The sequence below is a fragment of the Dermacentor variabilis genome, chromosome 7, assembly GCF_050947875.1.
Source record: "Dermacentor variabilis isolate Ectoservices chromosome 7, ASM5094787v1, whole genome shotgun sequence".
NCBI classification, from domain to species: Eukaryota; Metazoa; Arthropoda; class Arachnida; order Ixodida; family Ixodidae; genus Dermacentor; species Dermacentor variabilis.
The window spans coordinates 75,367,886-75,382,226 of record NC_134574.1 but is presented as its reverse complement, the minus strand read 5'-3'; the positions used below and the strand labels follow the sequence as shown (position 1 = coordinate 75,382,226).

At 45.9% G+C, this 14,341-nt stretch overlaps 1 protein-coding gene across 1 annotated transcript in view; it reads right to left on the bottom strand.

Annotated features, from left to right (window-relative positions):
- Positions 1-1,100: 1,100 nt before the first annotated feature.
- The window catches only part of LOC142586849 (uncharacterized), a 513,536-nt gene continuing 500,295 nt past the window's right edge, over positions 1,101-14,341 (bottom strand). The window contains exon 9 of the mRNA XM_075697720.1: positions 1,101-1,255. Coding sequence (XP_075553835.1) covers positions 1,119-1,255 — 137 coding nt within the window. The 3' untranslated portion in view covers positions 1,101-1,118. The remainder of the gene's footprint in view (positions 1,256-14,341) is intronic.

The window sequence follows — 14,341 nt, the reverse complement described above, 5'->3', positions numbered from 1 at the left end:
TGGGAGACTGTCGAACTCGGTCCTACGTGGCGTTAAAAAAAAGGCAGCACGGCATCGAACCGCTGCCAGCATGAAGCGGAACGATAGGTGCCAGCGATTCTACAACTCTGCCTCGGCTTCCAACACTAGTGCATCAGATACGCTCGGATTTTCATTGATACCATGTAATCTTGCACTTGTGTGCTTGAAGAAACGCGTTTCTGAACAGTGTTACGCCATCTGTAGAGAGTCGACATAGGCATTAATCGAAATCTGCGTATCCGGACTACATACTCTGTAGCGGCTATTGCGATAGACGCCGTACTTTTATCACAGCTACCGTTTGTGTCTCGAAAGCGAAGCACAAATTTTCGTCGTTTACATAGGCTTCCATTTCTGAATCCTTAACTGCTCTGGGAACAAAAGTAAAAAATGACTGCATTTGGCTCGTGTACATTGTCTTCCAGAACAGATCTCTCACCTGCTTTCTTCAATAATTGGCCTGTAGCTTTTGTTATTCGCGAAAAACCCACCCGTCCCATTGAAAATGCGCTAGCTTCATGCCGAGGCCGCTTGGGGCGCTAGTTGCTACGTGTCCAGAAAATCTGGAAATGTCATGCGGACCCGTCCAACCGCTCAATGCGTACTATTGTCTGCTCCTTTCAGCGCTCGCTCGCGCTTGTTCGGTTTTCTTGGTTTGGTCTCGTTCGCGCATGTTTCGATTTGTCCTGGTTTGTGATTGTTTTGTGAACAGATTGTATGTGCGATGTGAATTGTGTAGCATTTTCTGGAAGCCAAGCAGCACCTGCGAATACACTGGAACCTTCGACGAGTCATGTAAAAAAGCCAACGCGCTTGACACGAATATAAGATTTTCGATGCTTGCCGAGTCTGCTAGATGTCTCTATCAAATGCCTCTCACAACTTCACTCAAATTTCGCGTTATGGAGAGTCTTAATCATCGGTGAGCTGTTTTTTATCATCTCCGGTCACACCACCGGATTTCACGATTCATGAACCATATAATGGTTTCGCATGAAAAGAGTATTTCATATTATGATTGCTTGAAATCCCTGACACGCCCGATTACAGGAGGATTTGAAGAAGGCGCAATTGTCTGCAATAAAATTTTCCTGCGTTTATTTGCAACTCTGTAGGTTGTTTTGATTTATTACAATCGCTTGTGACTTGCAAAAGTTATCGAATATGAAGTCACAACGCCAATTGCGATTTCCAACAACACTTCTGCGAACCCAGTAGGTGCATTCCGTTTTTTCTGCAATAAAGAAGAAAACGTGTAAATTAATGGTGACAGTAATTCCCCTTATAAAGCATCAGCTAGGAACAAATTTTATTAGAAGGCCAGAGGAATATTTTCTAGGGTGCTACAAGCATATAACAAATGCTTGCTACACATAACTTCTGGAACATTTGCCTTCATCTTAACAGAATAGAGCTTCCTTTGTCACAGCTACAAATTAATGGAAAAACACCTAAGGGGCTTACGCGCCGTGAATTTGCATCGTGGATCACCAGCTAGCCCGTTCACATACTTCGATTCGGTAGAATTAGGCGTGTTTCAGAGAGTTTCCTTGGTGGTACATTCTCGTAAAGCCATCCCACCTAGTCCAGCATGTTTCGCAGGTGTGAATAAAAGTTCTGTCAAGGTGCCTTTAAAGCAGAGTTAGTAAGGCTTGTTCATATATGGTATTTTATCGCTGCTAAATTTCTTATGGAACCACGAAAATGGTTTTAGGTTGGTACACATGTCGCATACCTACGAAATTACAATGTGCTTCATCTTAGCGCACCGCGGTTCACATTGCTCAGCCACAGAAAAAGAAAACGAATATGCGTGGCTGCGTGTTTGGCAATGACAGGGCAAAGGAAATGGATGTTAGCGCTTCGCTAAATATGGTGAGGAATCCATTAATGCACCGGCCCAAGCATCCAAGCTATATTTCGCCGAAAATACGCCAGGGTCATTTAAAGCGGAATACATCTAAGTGTTGAGCACTACCAGTGCCTAGTGCGAAGCTGTGTTTACCTGGCACATGACAATTTTCACTCAGTTCTTTTTGTCGTTATATAGCCACGGTACTCTTTCTGACAACTCTTGAGTTTTCTGTAATGGAAGCAGACAGTTGCCGTCCGACACCTTGAATGAGAGCGCGTGTTCGTTGTCATCGACCTCAGTAGCGGCAAACCCACTACACCGCCAACTGTTATGCTCATGGTATTAACTCCCTTCGAGAAAGCACCGTCTCGATGCATCAAATGCGAAAAAAAGGGGAAAAAATACAATGCACACATCAGGCAACTCTGATGACTTTGGGAAGAAGGAAGTGTCACATAAGGGTGATGAAGGTGAGTGGCAATGAGAATGGCCTTGTCAACGTGAATGGTACAGTTTCATCGTTGAAACCTGGTCAATGTTCGTCTGGTACACACGAAGGGATTGACGAGTCGTGTCTACAGGCGAGAACTTCGTATTTGCCCTAGCTGAGGCGGCGCAGGACTCTGTAGGGCGCGAAGTATTGGCGCAGTAACTTTTCCGACCGGTCGCGTTGCGAATCGGGGTCTACACCCATACTTGATCATTGGGCTGGTAGTGAATCATGAGATGGCGAGCGTTATACCTCTGGGAGTCTACGCACTGCTGATTCTGTATTAGCTCGCATGCAAGCTTGCGAGCTGCGTCTGCGAGCCCGGAAAATTCTTCCCCGTCGGCGGTAGTTTCGTATTGCTCTGGTCCAGCATGATAATTACCTCACGGTCATGGAGCAACCGGAAAGGAGTCAACCCAGCAGTTTCTTGAACAGCAGTGTTCAATACGAATGTAAGGTAAGGCAAAACATCGTCCCAGTTCTTGTGGTCGCAGTCGACGTACATAAAAAGCATGTCAGTGATTGTCTTATTCAACCTCTCCGTAAGACGGTTGGTCTAAGTATGGTATGCAGTGGCTTGGCGATGAGCTGTCCCACTAAGCATCATGTTTTGCATCACCTGTACTGTGAAAGCTTTACCACAATCTGTTATAACTACTGCTGGTGCACCCTGCCGGAGGACCATGTTTTGGATGCAGTGCGTAGCGTCACTGGCAACGGCTCGTAGAAGGTCTCTAGCTTCGCAGTATTGCGTTAGATAATCAGTCGCAACCATGATCCAGCGGTTGCTACCACAATACTTAGTGCAGGGACTGAGCAAGTCCATGATGATCTATTGAAATGGTTGTGTTGGCGGTACAACAGGCTTCAAGGAAGCGACTGGGCGCTGATGTGAAGCCTTTCGGCGCTGGCAGTCACGGCACGTTTTCACGTAATGCTTGACTTCATGGGTGAGCTTAGGCCAGTACTAACGTTGACGAGTTCTGTCTTACGTACACGCTAATCCCAAATGATCTGAACAGGGCTCATTGTGGCAAGCGGGTAGAATATCGGCACACAGATCGGATAGAACGACAAGATGTCGAGTCAATGATCAGTAGTTCTTTTTGTACAACATATTGCTGCTGAGACAGAAGGAAGATAGCGAACTCTTGGCTAGCAGTTTGTGAATAAGTTACCTGACTTCTAAATCGTCTCGCTGTTGTTAAGACAACTCGCGCATATTGACAGCACAGAAGAAACGACTGTCGTCATCGGTATCACTTGACACCGTTGCAAGTGGAGCGCACGAAAGTGTCAGCATCAGTGTGCCTCCGGCCAGATGTGTAAACGAGTCTTACGTCCAATTCTTGCAGGCGAATGCTCCACCTGGCAAGAGTACCTCAAGGGCCTTTAACGTTTGCTAGCCAAGAAAGGGCATTGTGGTCGGCAACCACTGTGAATGAACGGCCATATAAATATGGCCGAATCTCAGCTATCGCGTGGACGACAGCTAAGCATTCCTTTCCAGTACTTGAGTAGTTTGTTTCTGCAGATGGTAAGGTTCGTCTAGCGTAAGCGATAGCACGTTCAACGCCATCTTGCTAATACACGAAGACTGTACCAAGGCAAATGTTACCATCAGTGTGCAGTTCAGAGTCGGCATCTTCATCAAAGTGTCCAAGAAAAGGCGGTGTCCCGAGGCACCGCTGAAGTTCCGAGAAGGTGTCTCTGTTCTCCGGGCCCCAAACAATCCGGTTCTGCGATCTTGGAAAATTTTTCCACAAAGCGTCGGTATTATGGGCAGAGGCCCTGGAGCCGACGCAGTTCCGTTTTGTTCGCTGGTGGTGGAAATGCTGCAACAGCCATACTTCTTTCTGGGTCTCGCCGAGCACCTTCACTAATAAGAAAGTGGCCGAGGAACTTTAGATCCTGGTAACCGAAAGGGCATTTCTCAGGTGTTGATGACAGGAGTGCAGATAAAATTGCCAGGAACATGGGCTGAAGTCGTTGCAAGTGTTGTTCAAATGTCTGAGAAAAAGAAACGACGTCGTCTAAATAGACGACACATTACTCCTATTTAAGGCTTGATAGCGTGGTTTCTATCATCCTTTGCAAGGTCACAGGAGCTGAGCGTATTCCGAAGGGCAGCATCTTAAGTTCGTACAGGCGGTCAGGAGTTACGAAAGAAGTCTTCTCGCGATGTCGTTTATCAACTTCTATCTGCTAGTATTCGCTCTGTAAATGCACTGAGGAGAATTATTCGGCTTGTCGAACACGGGATATAAAGTCATCTTCGCGTGGGATAGTGTAGACATGTTTTTTCTTCACCCTATTCAGTTTGAGTTAATCCACACAAAACCGAAGGGTGGCCTCCTTTTTCTTGACAAGAACAACAGGGGACGCCTATGAGCTGGTTGAGTGTTGGATTATGTTGTCGTCTATCATTTGCGTCACATGACAATGAATCGCGTCTTGCTGCTTTTTTGACACGTCGTAGGTGTGCTAACGCATGGGATGTTCTTTCGGGTCTGTCATAATACAGTGCTTCGCAAAGAATTTCTGAGGTGGATGTGAAAAAATCACTCAATCTGTACACAATACTTCGTATTCGCTTCTCTCTGGCTGAGAGCACAGGATTGACATCGACTGTACTGACAACCACGGTGTCAAGCTTTACGGCTGCAGAAAGCACAGCAAGCGTATAACTTACTGCATCCCCAAGCTCTTCAAAGTTAGCAATGGCTATTTGTATCGCCATGTGCTGGTACTCGCCCCTGAAATTGGCCACTAATACCTCAATCATTTGGCCGTTCAGTTGAATAATGCGAGGGGCGACACAGACTAGCCAATCCAGGAGCACCGACAAATTTCCTTCAGCGATGCCCCTATTATTATGGTCGCAGTCGCTATCAACAGTTATGAACATGCTAGTACCCGGCGGACGTGCCACAGCCTCATCAAAATGACGCAGTGATGTCTTCTGGATGTTACTATCTTGCAGTACCGGGACGTAGTTGTCGGAAAACGTTAAAATCAGGCCCCGAATATTGATGACAGCACCGTACTCGCAAAGAAAATTCATCCCAAGGATGACTTTCCGCGAGCAGTCGCACAACACGATAAACAAAGCAACGGACGCATTTAAAGCCCGGGGGTGCATCTCTGTATCAGTGCCAAGAGACTACAACCTGCTGTCCGGAGGTCTGGCCCATGCCATGGCGTCGTGACTTTTCTCATTCAGCAGCTATTTCTGCACTCATAACAGAATAGCTAGTACCGGTGTCCACGAAAGCAGTGACCAGGTAGTTGGCGACATTAATGGGGATGTCTGCGGAAACACTTTTATAGTCGACGGCATGCGTCTGTGAAAGGGAATCATTGGTGCTCGGCTGGCGTATCGATGAGGATATTCTTTTATAGAGCCGTCAACAGCGGTCCCACGCCTGGAGGTCATTCCTCCTATTTTCCCCGGCATGGGCCTGCGGAACTGATCGATCTGCCTCCAACGCCATTAGTGAACGGAAAGTTTTGGCCTGGTGACATAGAACTTCGAGGAGATGGAGAGCTGGACTGGCGCCAAGGAATACTCGGTGACTAATGGCTCACCAGGTTTTCGACAATAGCTCTAGGACACTCACCATCACGGTGTCGACGTGCATCTGGGTGAAAGCCAGGATTGCCCATATGGCGGTATGTGCACTCTCGGTGTACGTTGTCTGCTTTACCGGAATGGTAGCAGAGTCGCCGACTGTCTGGAGTGCGCCACACACTGGGTTTCCGCGCGTATAGACGGGTTTGCGGAAGGCAGAGGGCTCCAAAACTACTGAATACTCGAGGAGTACTGTGTCGTCGCTTGCGTGCGTGGACGGGACGGAGCTCTAAAGGCTTCGACGTACGTCATGAGAGGGGCTGCAGCAGCGGGAGCAACCAGCGGTTGTACCAGGTCCTTGACCTCTTCGCGAACCACTTCACTTAAAGCCGTCACATGCTAATGAGGAGACATTGCATGAACTTGTTGCATCTGCTCACGTACAATACTACGAACAATACTCCCTGAACGTCGTCAAATCAGGGGTAGCCATCGACCACGACAGAAAATAGATGTTTCTTGGGCGCTCGTACTGCGACGATCGCTGCCGTAGCGTACGCTCCATCGATTGTGCGTCGTTGCGAAATGCGGTTACGGTACCCGGCGGATTGCGCACTAACCGAAGACACGATAAGAACAGAAGATCCTGGTGAAGAACGCACTGTATCAGGGCTAATTTTTCACCAGGAAGACATCAAGACTAAGTACCCAGAGCTTACATGCATGGGTAGCTACCCTCCAGCAATGAAATCACATGTCGTTCCTTTCGAGCTCGCAGATAAAACAGTGGTTTGTAGAACCCCCTATAATATGTCCAGGGATAAAAAGTGTGGCAGAAAAAACGAGTTGCAAGAAATGTTAGACGCCGGTATCATCCGGCCTTCTGTATCCCCATTTGCTTCTCCTATAACTATTGCACCTAAAGAAGACGGGACATTCCGCCTCTGCACAGACTACCAGGCTCTCAGTCGTCAAACTGAATTGATACCTTATCCAATGCCGAGAATCGACGACATAAGTGACGAAACTGGTGGTTGCCATTCTTTTTCATGAATAGACCTCTGCAAGGGCTTTTGGCAGATTCCACTAAGTGAAGAAACGAAGAAGTACACCGCATTCATAACCCTATTTGATTTGTTTGAGTAAAACCGCCTACTATTTGGTTGGAAAAACTCCCCTGCGTGGTTTCAGAAGAATATGACGGACATTCTGAAACCTTACCTGGGCATATTTTGCAATCTGTACATCGACGACATCATCATCTACTCCAAGACAAAGGAAGAACACTGTAGTCATCTTTCAAAAGTTCTTCATGCCCTCAGTCTTGCCCAACTCAAACTCAACTTCAAGAAAAGTGCGTTCTTTCAAGATACCGTAGTATTTCTTGGCAGGGTGTTTGATGGACACGCTAAAAGCACTAAGCAAGAATCGGTGGAGAGAATCCCCAAGCTGGTAAAGCCTTATGATGTGCACTCCCCGCGCGTGTTTCTTGGCCTTGCAGGTCACTTCCGGGCGTTTATCAAAGACTATGCACTGAGAACAAGGTGCCTCACACGTTTAACTCAGAAAGACGTGGCTTTTCAATGGGACGAGAAGTGCGAAGCTGTCTATTCTGAGCTTGTAAAACTAATATCGTCGGATCTCATCTTGCAAATACCGGATTTTTCTCTTCCTTTCGTACTGAACACGGACGCATCACATTATGCTACCGGTGCAGTTCTATACCAGAAGCCCTCATAACAAGCTGATCAAACCAAACACTACGTCGTGGGGTACAACAGCTATACCCTGAAACCGCCGAAATCAATTACTCTACCCTAGAAAAGGAAGCTCTGGCCGTCTTAAAAGCTGTACAGTACTTTCGTACTTACTTGGAAGGTGCCAAATTCATACTTTTCACTGACCATCAAGCACTAACTCAACTTCTGAGCATGGCCCAGCCAAGAGGCCGCATTGCTAGATGGGTGAACTATCTGCAACAATTTGATTTAGTAATTTCGCGCCGTCCTGGCCCACTCCTCACTGACGCTGACGCACTATCAAGATTACTTGTACAGGAATCAAGCAAGAATCCAGAGGCAATCAATCATGTTAAGCTATGGGAAGGTACAGAAGAGCTCCAGTTTATCAATGGAAGGTATCACGTATCACCAACTATGATTCCAAGGATTCTTCATCTATACCACGGCACCCCTGGATCGGGTGGACATGATGGCTTCTGGCGCACTTATCAGAAATTGCTCATGAGATTCACATGGCCGGGCATGAAAAACGACATCAGCCATTACATCCGCACATGCCACCTCTGCCAGGTGAACAAAGTTAAATTCAAGCAATCGACATACGTTATTACAAACCCTGAATGTTCAAGTGTCCCGTTCGAAGTAATTCATTTGGACTTTGCGGAGCTCAAAAAGAAGGGGCAAGGAGTCAAGCGAACGCAAGCTTTCTTGCTCTCCATAGATGAGTGCACAAGGGTGATTGCGGCCAAAGCTGGCCGCAATCACCTTTGTGGGGAATCACCGCAATGTGGGGAAGACCTAGCGCCACTAGAATTAGGACGAGTCCCTTGACGCTGAAAGGAACAGGTGGCTTCAAGAAGACGCGGCACAGAAAGGCGAGCATCAGTGAAGAGACTGAAGGAGACATTTTGGCTTTCATCACTGCAAACCCTCAATGCAGCTTGCGGGATGTGAGTGGTGAGGTCGGCATTTCAGTCTTTAATGTTAAGAGTCCTTAGGAAGGCTGAAATGCATCCGTATCACCTACAACTGCATTAAAAGCTGGAAGAAAGGGACTTTCAATGGCGGGTCTATTTCTCAAATTGGAACCTTGTGAACAGTGATGAAATATTGGATTTTGTTGACAAAGTGCTCTGGAAAGATGAGGAAACCTTCTCCAGAAGTTCTCAACATCCATAATGCGCATTACTGGAGCGATACGAAACCGCATTGGGTGGCACAGAACAGGCACCAGTACCCATGTTCATTCAGTGTGTGGTGCGACATCTTTGACGGAATAATTATAATCATCATCAGCCTGGCTACGCGCACTGCAGGGAAATGGCCTCTCCCATATTTCTCTAACTACCCCGGTCATGTGTATATTGCGGCCATGTTGTTCCAGCAAACTTCTTAATTTCATCTGCCCACCTATCTTTATGCCGCCTCCTGCTACGCTTCCCTTCTCTTGAAACAAAGCCCGTAACCCTTAATGGCCATTGGTTATCTTCCCTCCTCATTATATGTCCTGCCCCCCATTTCTTTTTCTTGATTTCAACTAAGATATCATTAACTCGCGTTTGTTCCCTCACCCATTCTGCTCTCTTGTTATCCCTTAACGTTACACCAATAATTCTTCGTTCGACAGCTCGTTGCGTCGTGCTCAATATAATTAGAACCTTTTTCGTAAGCCTCCAGGTTTCTGCTCCGTACGTGAGTACTGGGAAGACACAGCTATTGAACACTTTTTTCTTGAGGGATAATGTAAACCTGCATTTCATGATCAGAGAATGACTGCCAAACGCACCCCAGCCCTTTTTTTATTCTTCTGGTTATTTAAGTCCCATGATCCGGATCCGGGGTCACTACTTGCCCTAAGTATATATATTCCCTTATCATGTCCAGTGCCTTGCTATCTATCGTAAACTGCTGTTCTCTTCCGAGACTGTTAAACATTATTTAGTTTTCTGTAGAATAATTTTTAAACCCACCCTTTCACTTTGCCTGTTCAGGTTAGTGAGTATGCATTGCGATTGGTCCGCTGAGTTACTAGGCAAGGCAATATCATCAGCGAATCGCAAGTTACTAAGGTATTCTGCATTAAGTCTTATCCCCATTATTCCGTATCCAGGTCTCCGAATACATCCTGTAAACATGTTGTGAATAGCATTGGGGAGATCATATCTCACTGTCTGCCGCCGTTTTTGATTGGGATTTTGTTGCTTTCTTTTTAAGGGACTACGGTGGCTGTGGAGCTGCTATAGATCTCTTTCAATATTTTGACGTATGGCTCGTCTACACCCTGATTCCTTAATGCCTGAATCACTGAATTAAACTCTTTTTAATAATCAATGAAAGCTATATATAAGAGTTGGTTATATTCTTTAAATTTCTCTATCCCCTGATTAATAGTTGCGAATGTGGTCTATTGAAGAGTAGCTGTTACGAAATCCTGCATAGTTTTTTGGTTGACAGAAATGTAAGCTGTTCCTGATTCTTTTTCCGAATACCTTAGTAAATACTTTGTTGGCAGTGGACAGTAAGCTGATGGGTGTATAATTTACAAGTCTGTGGCGTTCCCTTTCTTATGGATTAAGATTGTGTTGGCGTTTTTTCAAGATTCCGGTTCCGCCAAGGTCACGAGGCATTGCGTATACAGTTTTTTTATACAGTATACAGTATATACAGTATATACAGTGTATACTGTATACTGTATACAGTATACAAAGGCCAGTTTTTTTAGAACAATCGGCCCACCATCCTTCAACAAATCTGCTGTTACCTGATCCTCCCCAGCTGCCTTCCGCCTTTGCATAACTCCCAAGGCTTTCTTCAATTCTTCCGGCGTTACTTGTGGGATTTCAAATTCCTCTGGACTATTCTCTCTTCCATTATCGTCGTGGGTGCCACTGGTACTGTATGAATCTCTACAGAACTCCTCAGCCACTTGAAGTGTCTATCCATATTAGTAATGATATTGCCAGCTTTTTCTTTTAGCGCATACATCGCATAGTTGCCTATTCCTAGTTTCTTCTTCAGAGCATTTAGGCCTCCTCCGTTACTAAGAGCATTCACAATTCTATCCATATTATACTTCCTTATGTCAGCAATCTTACGCTTATTAATTAACTTGAAAAGTTCTGCCAGTTATATTCTTGCTTTAGTGTTAAAGGCTTTCATATATTGGTCTTTCTTAATCAGATACTTCGTCTCCTGCGATAGCTTACTGCTATCCTGTCTAACGAAGTCACCACCGCCTTCTATTGCACATTCCTTAATGATGTCCATAAGATTGTCGTTCATTGCTTCAACGCTAACGACCTCTTCCTGAGTTAAAGACGAATACCTGTTCAGTAGCTTAATACGTAATTCCTCTATTTTCCCTCTTACTGCTAACTCATTGATCGGCTTCTTATGTACCAGTTTCTTCTGTTCAGTCCTCAAGTCTAGGCCAATTCGAGATCTTACCATCCTATGGTCACTTCAGCGCACCTTGCAGAGCGCGCCCACATCTTGCATAATGCCAGGGTTAGCACCAGAGCTATTCTACGTCCATTTTCGATTATCCCGCTTGCGGAAGAAGGTGTTCATTATGCGCAAATTATTTTGTTCTGCAAATTCTACTAATAACTCTCCCCTGCTATTCGTATAACCTTTGCCATATTCCCCCACTGACTTGTCTTCAGCCTGCTTCTTACCTACTCGCAGGCCCTTTATCGCACAAAATCCGGTGTCGGCGTCCTTTGTTCTTCGTCGACTTCATTTAAGCAAAAATCGTTCGAAACCACGCATACCCAGCCACACAGACGCTTCGTATAGCGCAAGGAAGTTATTGAAATCTAGAATTTATTAAAGTAAAATGCGTCAGAACAATCGTAAAGTGCGACTTGGACACGACGTACAGACATGATACCGTCGGATTGTATTTGAATATATGAGAAAACTTATGTTTTGCTACGCGGAAACTCGAACACAAATCCCTTTACCAGCGTTTCTACCATCCATTGAGCGGCGGACCCTGTTCGTTGCAACACCGTCTAGAAGACGCTAACCTCCGTGCAGCCGCGGCCCACGCGAGAGGCCGCGTTATTATCAGAAAGCTGGCCTTCGTACGTGGCCTTCATTGCCAGCGTTTCCCAATAAACATTACGATTATGTAAGTTAGAGTTGCCAGGAAGCGTGAAAAGCAGTCGGGGATCGTTGAATGCTATCGGGTTCCGTTCTAGCGGGGAAGCTGAAGCGTCCTTCAAATTTTTTCTAGGACATTTGAGCAACGCTTGCAGCGACTTCAGCCCACGTTTCTCGCAATTCGCTCTGCACGCCTATAACTGGAAGCCTAGAAATGCCATTTCAGTTGTCAGTAGCTGAAGTTGCTCGGCCACGTTGTTAGGCACGATGGTATTCGGCAATAGCCGGAAAAAAGCATTGCTGTTGCCGCGTTTCTACCACCAGCTAAAAAACCTGACGCCTTCCACTTCTTGGGCCCCTGCGCATATTACAGAGGCTTCGTGGTTAATTCTTCCAAAATGTCCCAACCCCTGATTTGTTAAACCCTGATTCGTTTACAGAATGATGCCCAGCTCTAATAGAATAAGGGCAACACTAGACGTTAGTCAACCAAGGCAGCAGGCTAGCTTCAGGAAGGGATACTCTACAATGGACCACATACATGTCATTAATCAGGTTATCGAGAAATCCGCAGAGTAGAATAAGCTTCTCTATATGGCCTTCATACATTACAAAAATGCATTTGATTCAGTAGAGATACGAGCAGTCATAGAGGCAATACGTTATTAATAAATACAAACCGCTTGCGCAAATACCTTGGAGAAGATCTACGGCGGTTCCACAGCTACCATAATTCTACACAAGTAAAGCAGGAAGATACCTCTAAAGAAAAGGGTCATACAAGGAGACAAAATCTCTCCAATGCTATTGTCTGCGTGCTTGGAAGAAGTATTCAGGATATTAAACGGGGAAGGCTTGGAGTACGTATTGACGGGGATATCTCAGCAACCTTCGGTCTGCCGATGACATTCTTCTATTCATTAACAATGCAGAAGAGTTACAAGAACTGATTGAGCACCTTAAGAGAGAGTGATAGAGTGGGGTGGAAGAATAATATGCAGAATACAAAGAAAATTATGAATAGACGGGAAAGAAGAGAGTTTAGGATCGCCAGTCAGCCTGCTGATAATGTGAAGTACGTTTAACTAGGTCAAAAAATGACAGGAAACCCTGGCCCTGAAAAGAAAATTCGTAGAATAATAAAAATCGGTTGGATCGCATATGGCAGACATCGCGAGCTCCTGACTGGGAGCTTACTGGTATTATTCAAAAGGAAAGTACACAATCAGTGCATTTTACCGGCGCTGACATATGGGGCAGAGATTTGGAGACTGACAAAGAAGCATGAGAACAAGTTAACGACCACGCAGTGAGCTATGGAATGAAGATTGCTGGGCATAACGTTAAGAGACAGAAAGAGAGCGGTTTGCATCAGAGAGCCAACGGGTATAGATGATATTCTAATAGACATCAAAAGGAAAAAATGACGCTGGGCTGGTCATGTAATGCGCAGATTAGATCACCGTTGGACCATTAGGGTTACAGAATCGGTACTAAGTGAAGGGAAACGCAGTCGCGGACGGAAGAAGACTAGTTGGTGCGATGAAATTAGCAAATTGACGGCCGCTAATTGTAATTGGTTGGAGCACGGCAGGGGTAACTGGAAATTGCAGGGAGAGGCCCTCGTGCTGCAGTGGACATAAAGCACGCGTATGATGATCATGATGATGATGATTCGTTAAGACACCGCCGTTACTTGTACACTTTGATGAAGATGACCACATGGAACTGCACATTGATGCTACCAACATCGGCCTCGCTGCAGTTCTCGTGTAGTGGCAAGATAGCATTGAACGTGCTATTGCTTATTGTAGCCGCCCTTTAACTTCTGCAGAAACGAACTACGGTACCACTGAAGAGGAATGCTTAGCTGTCGTCTGGCTGTTAGCTAAGTTCCGGTCACATTTACAGGGCCATCAATTCAGAGTGGTTACAGACCACTCTGAATTGGCTAGCCAATCTGCAAGACCCTTCAGGGCCCCTCGCCAGGTGGAGCCTAAGTCTTTAGGAATTTGACGTAACGATCGTCTACTAGACTGTCCAGAAGCACACTGATGCTGTTTGTCTTTATCGTGCTCCACTTCCAATGGTGTCAAGTGGTACGCATGACTCATAAATCTTCCTGCTGAGCAACAGCAGGAAGATTTAGGACTTAGGCAACGTATCGACCATCTTGGAGCCCAGAGTGCGCATCCTCCACGGACATTCGCGCTTTCAGTCTTCGTCTTGTCTTCACAGCAATGTGTTGCAGGAAAATAACTTCTACACATAGGTGACTGGATCACCTCCTTGTTCCGTGCGCTTTGCGTACCGATATTCTATCCGCCTATCACGATTAACCCTCTTTGGGTAAGTTGGGATTCACGCCTACTAGGCCCGTGTTCGTCAAAGCGACTACTGGCGTAAGTTCGCCCAGGAAATCAAGCACTACGCGAAAACTTTTTGCTCCTGCCAGAGCTAAAACCTCCAGATCAGCGCCCAGTCGGTTTCTTGACGGTTGTTACAACGCCAACGCAACCATTTCAACAGGTTGTCATGGACATGCTTTTGCTAGC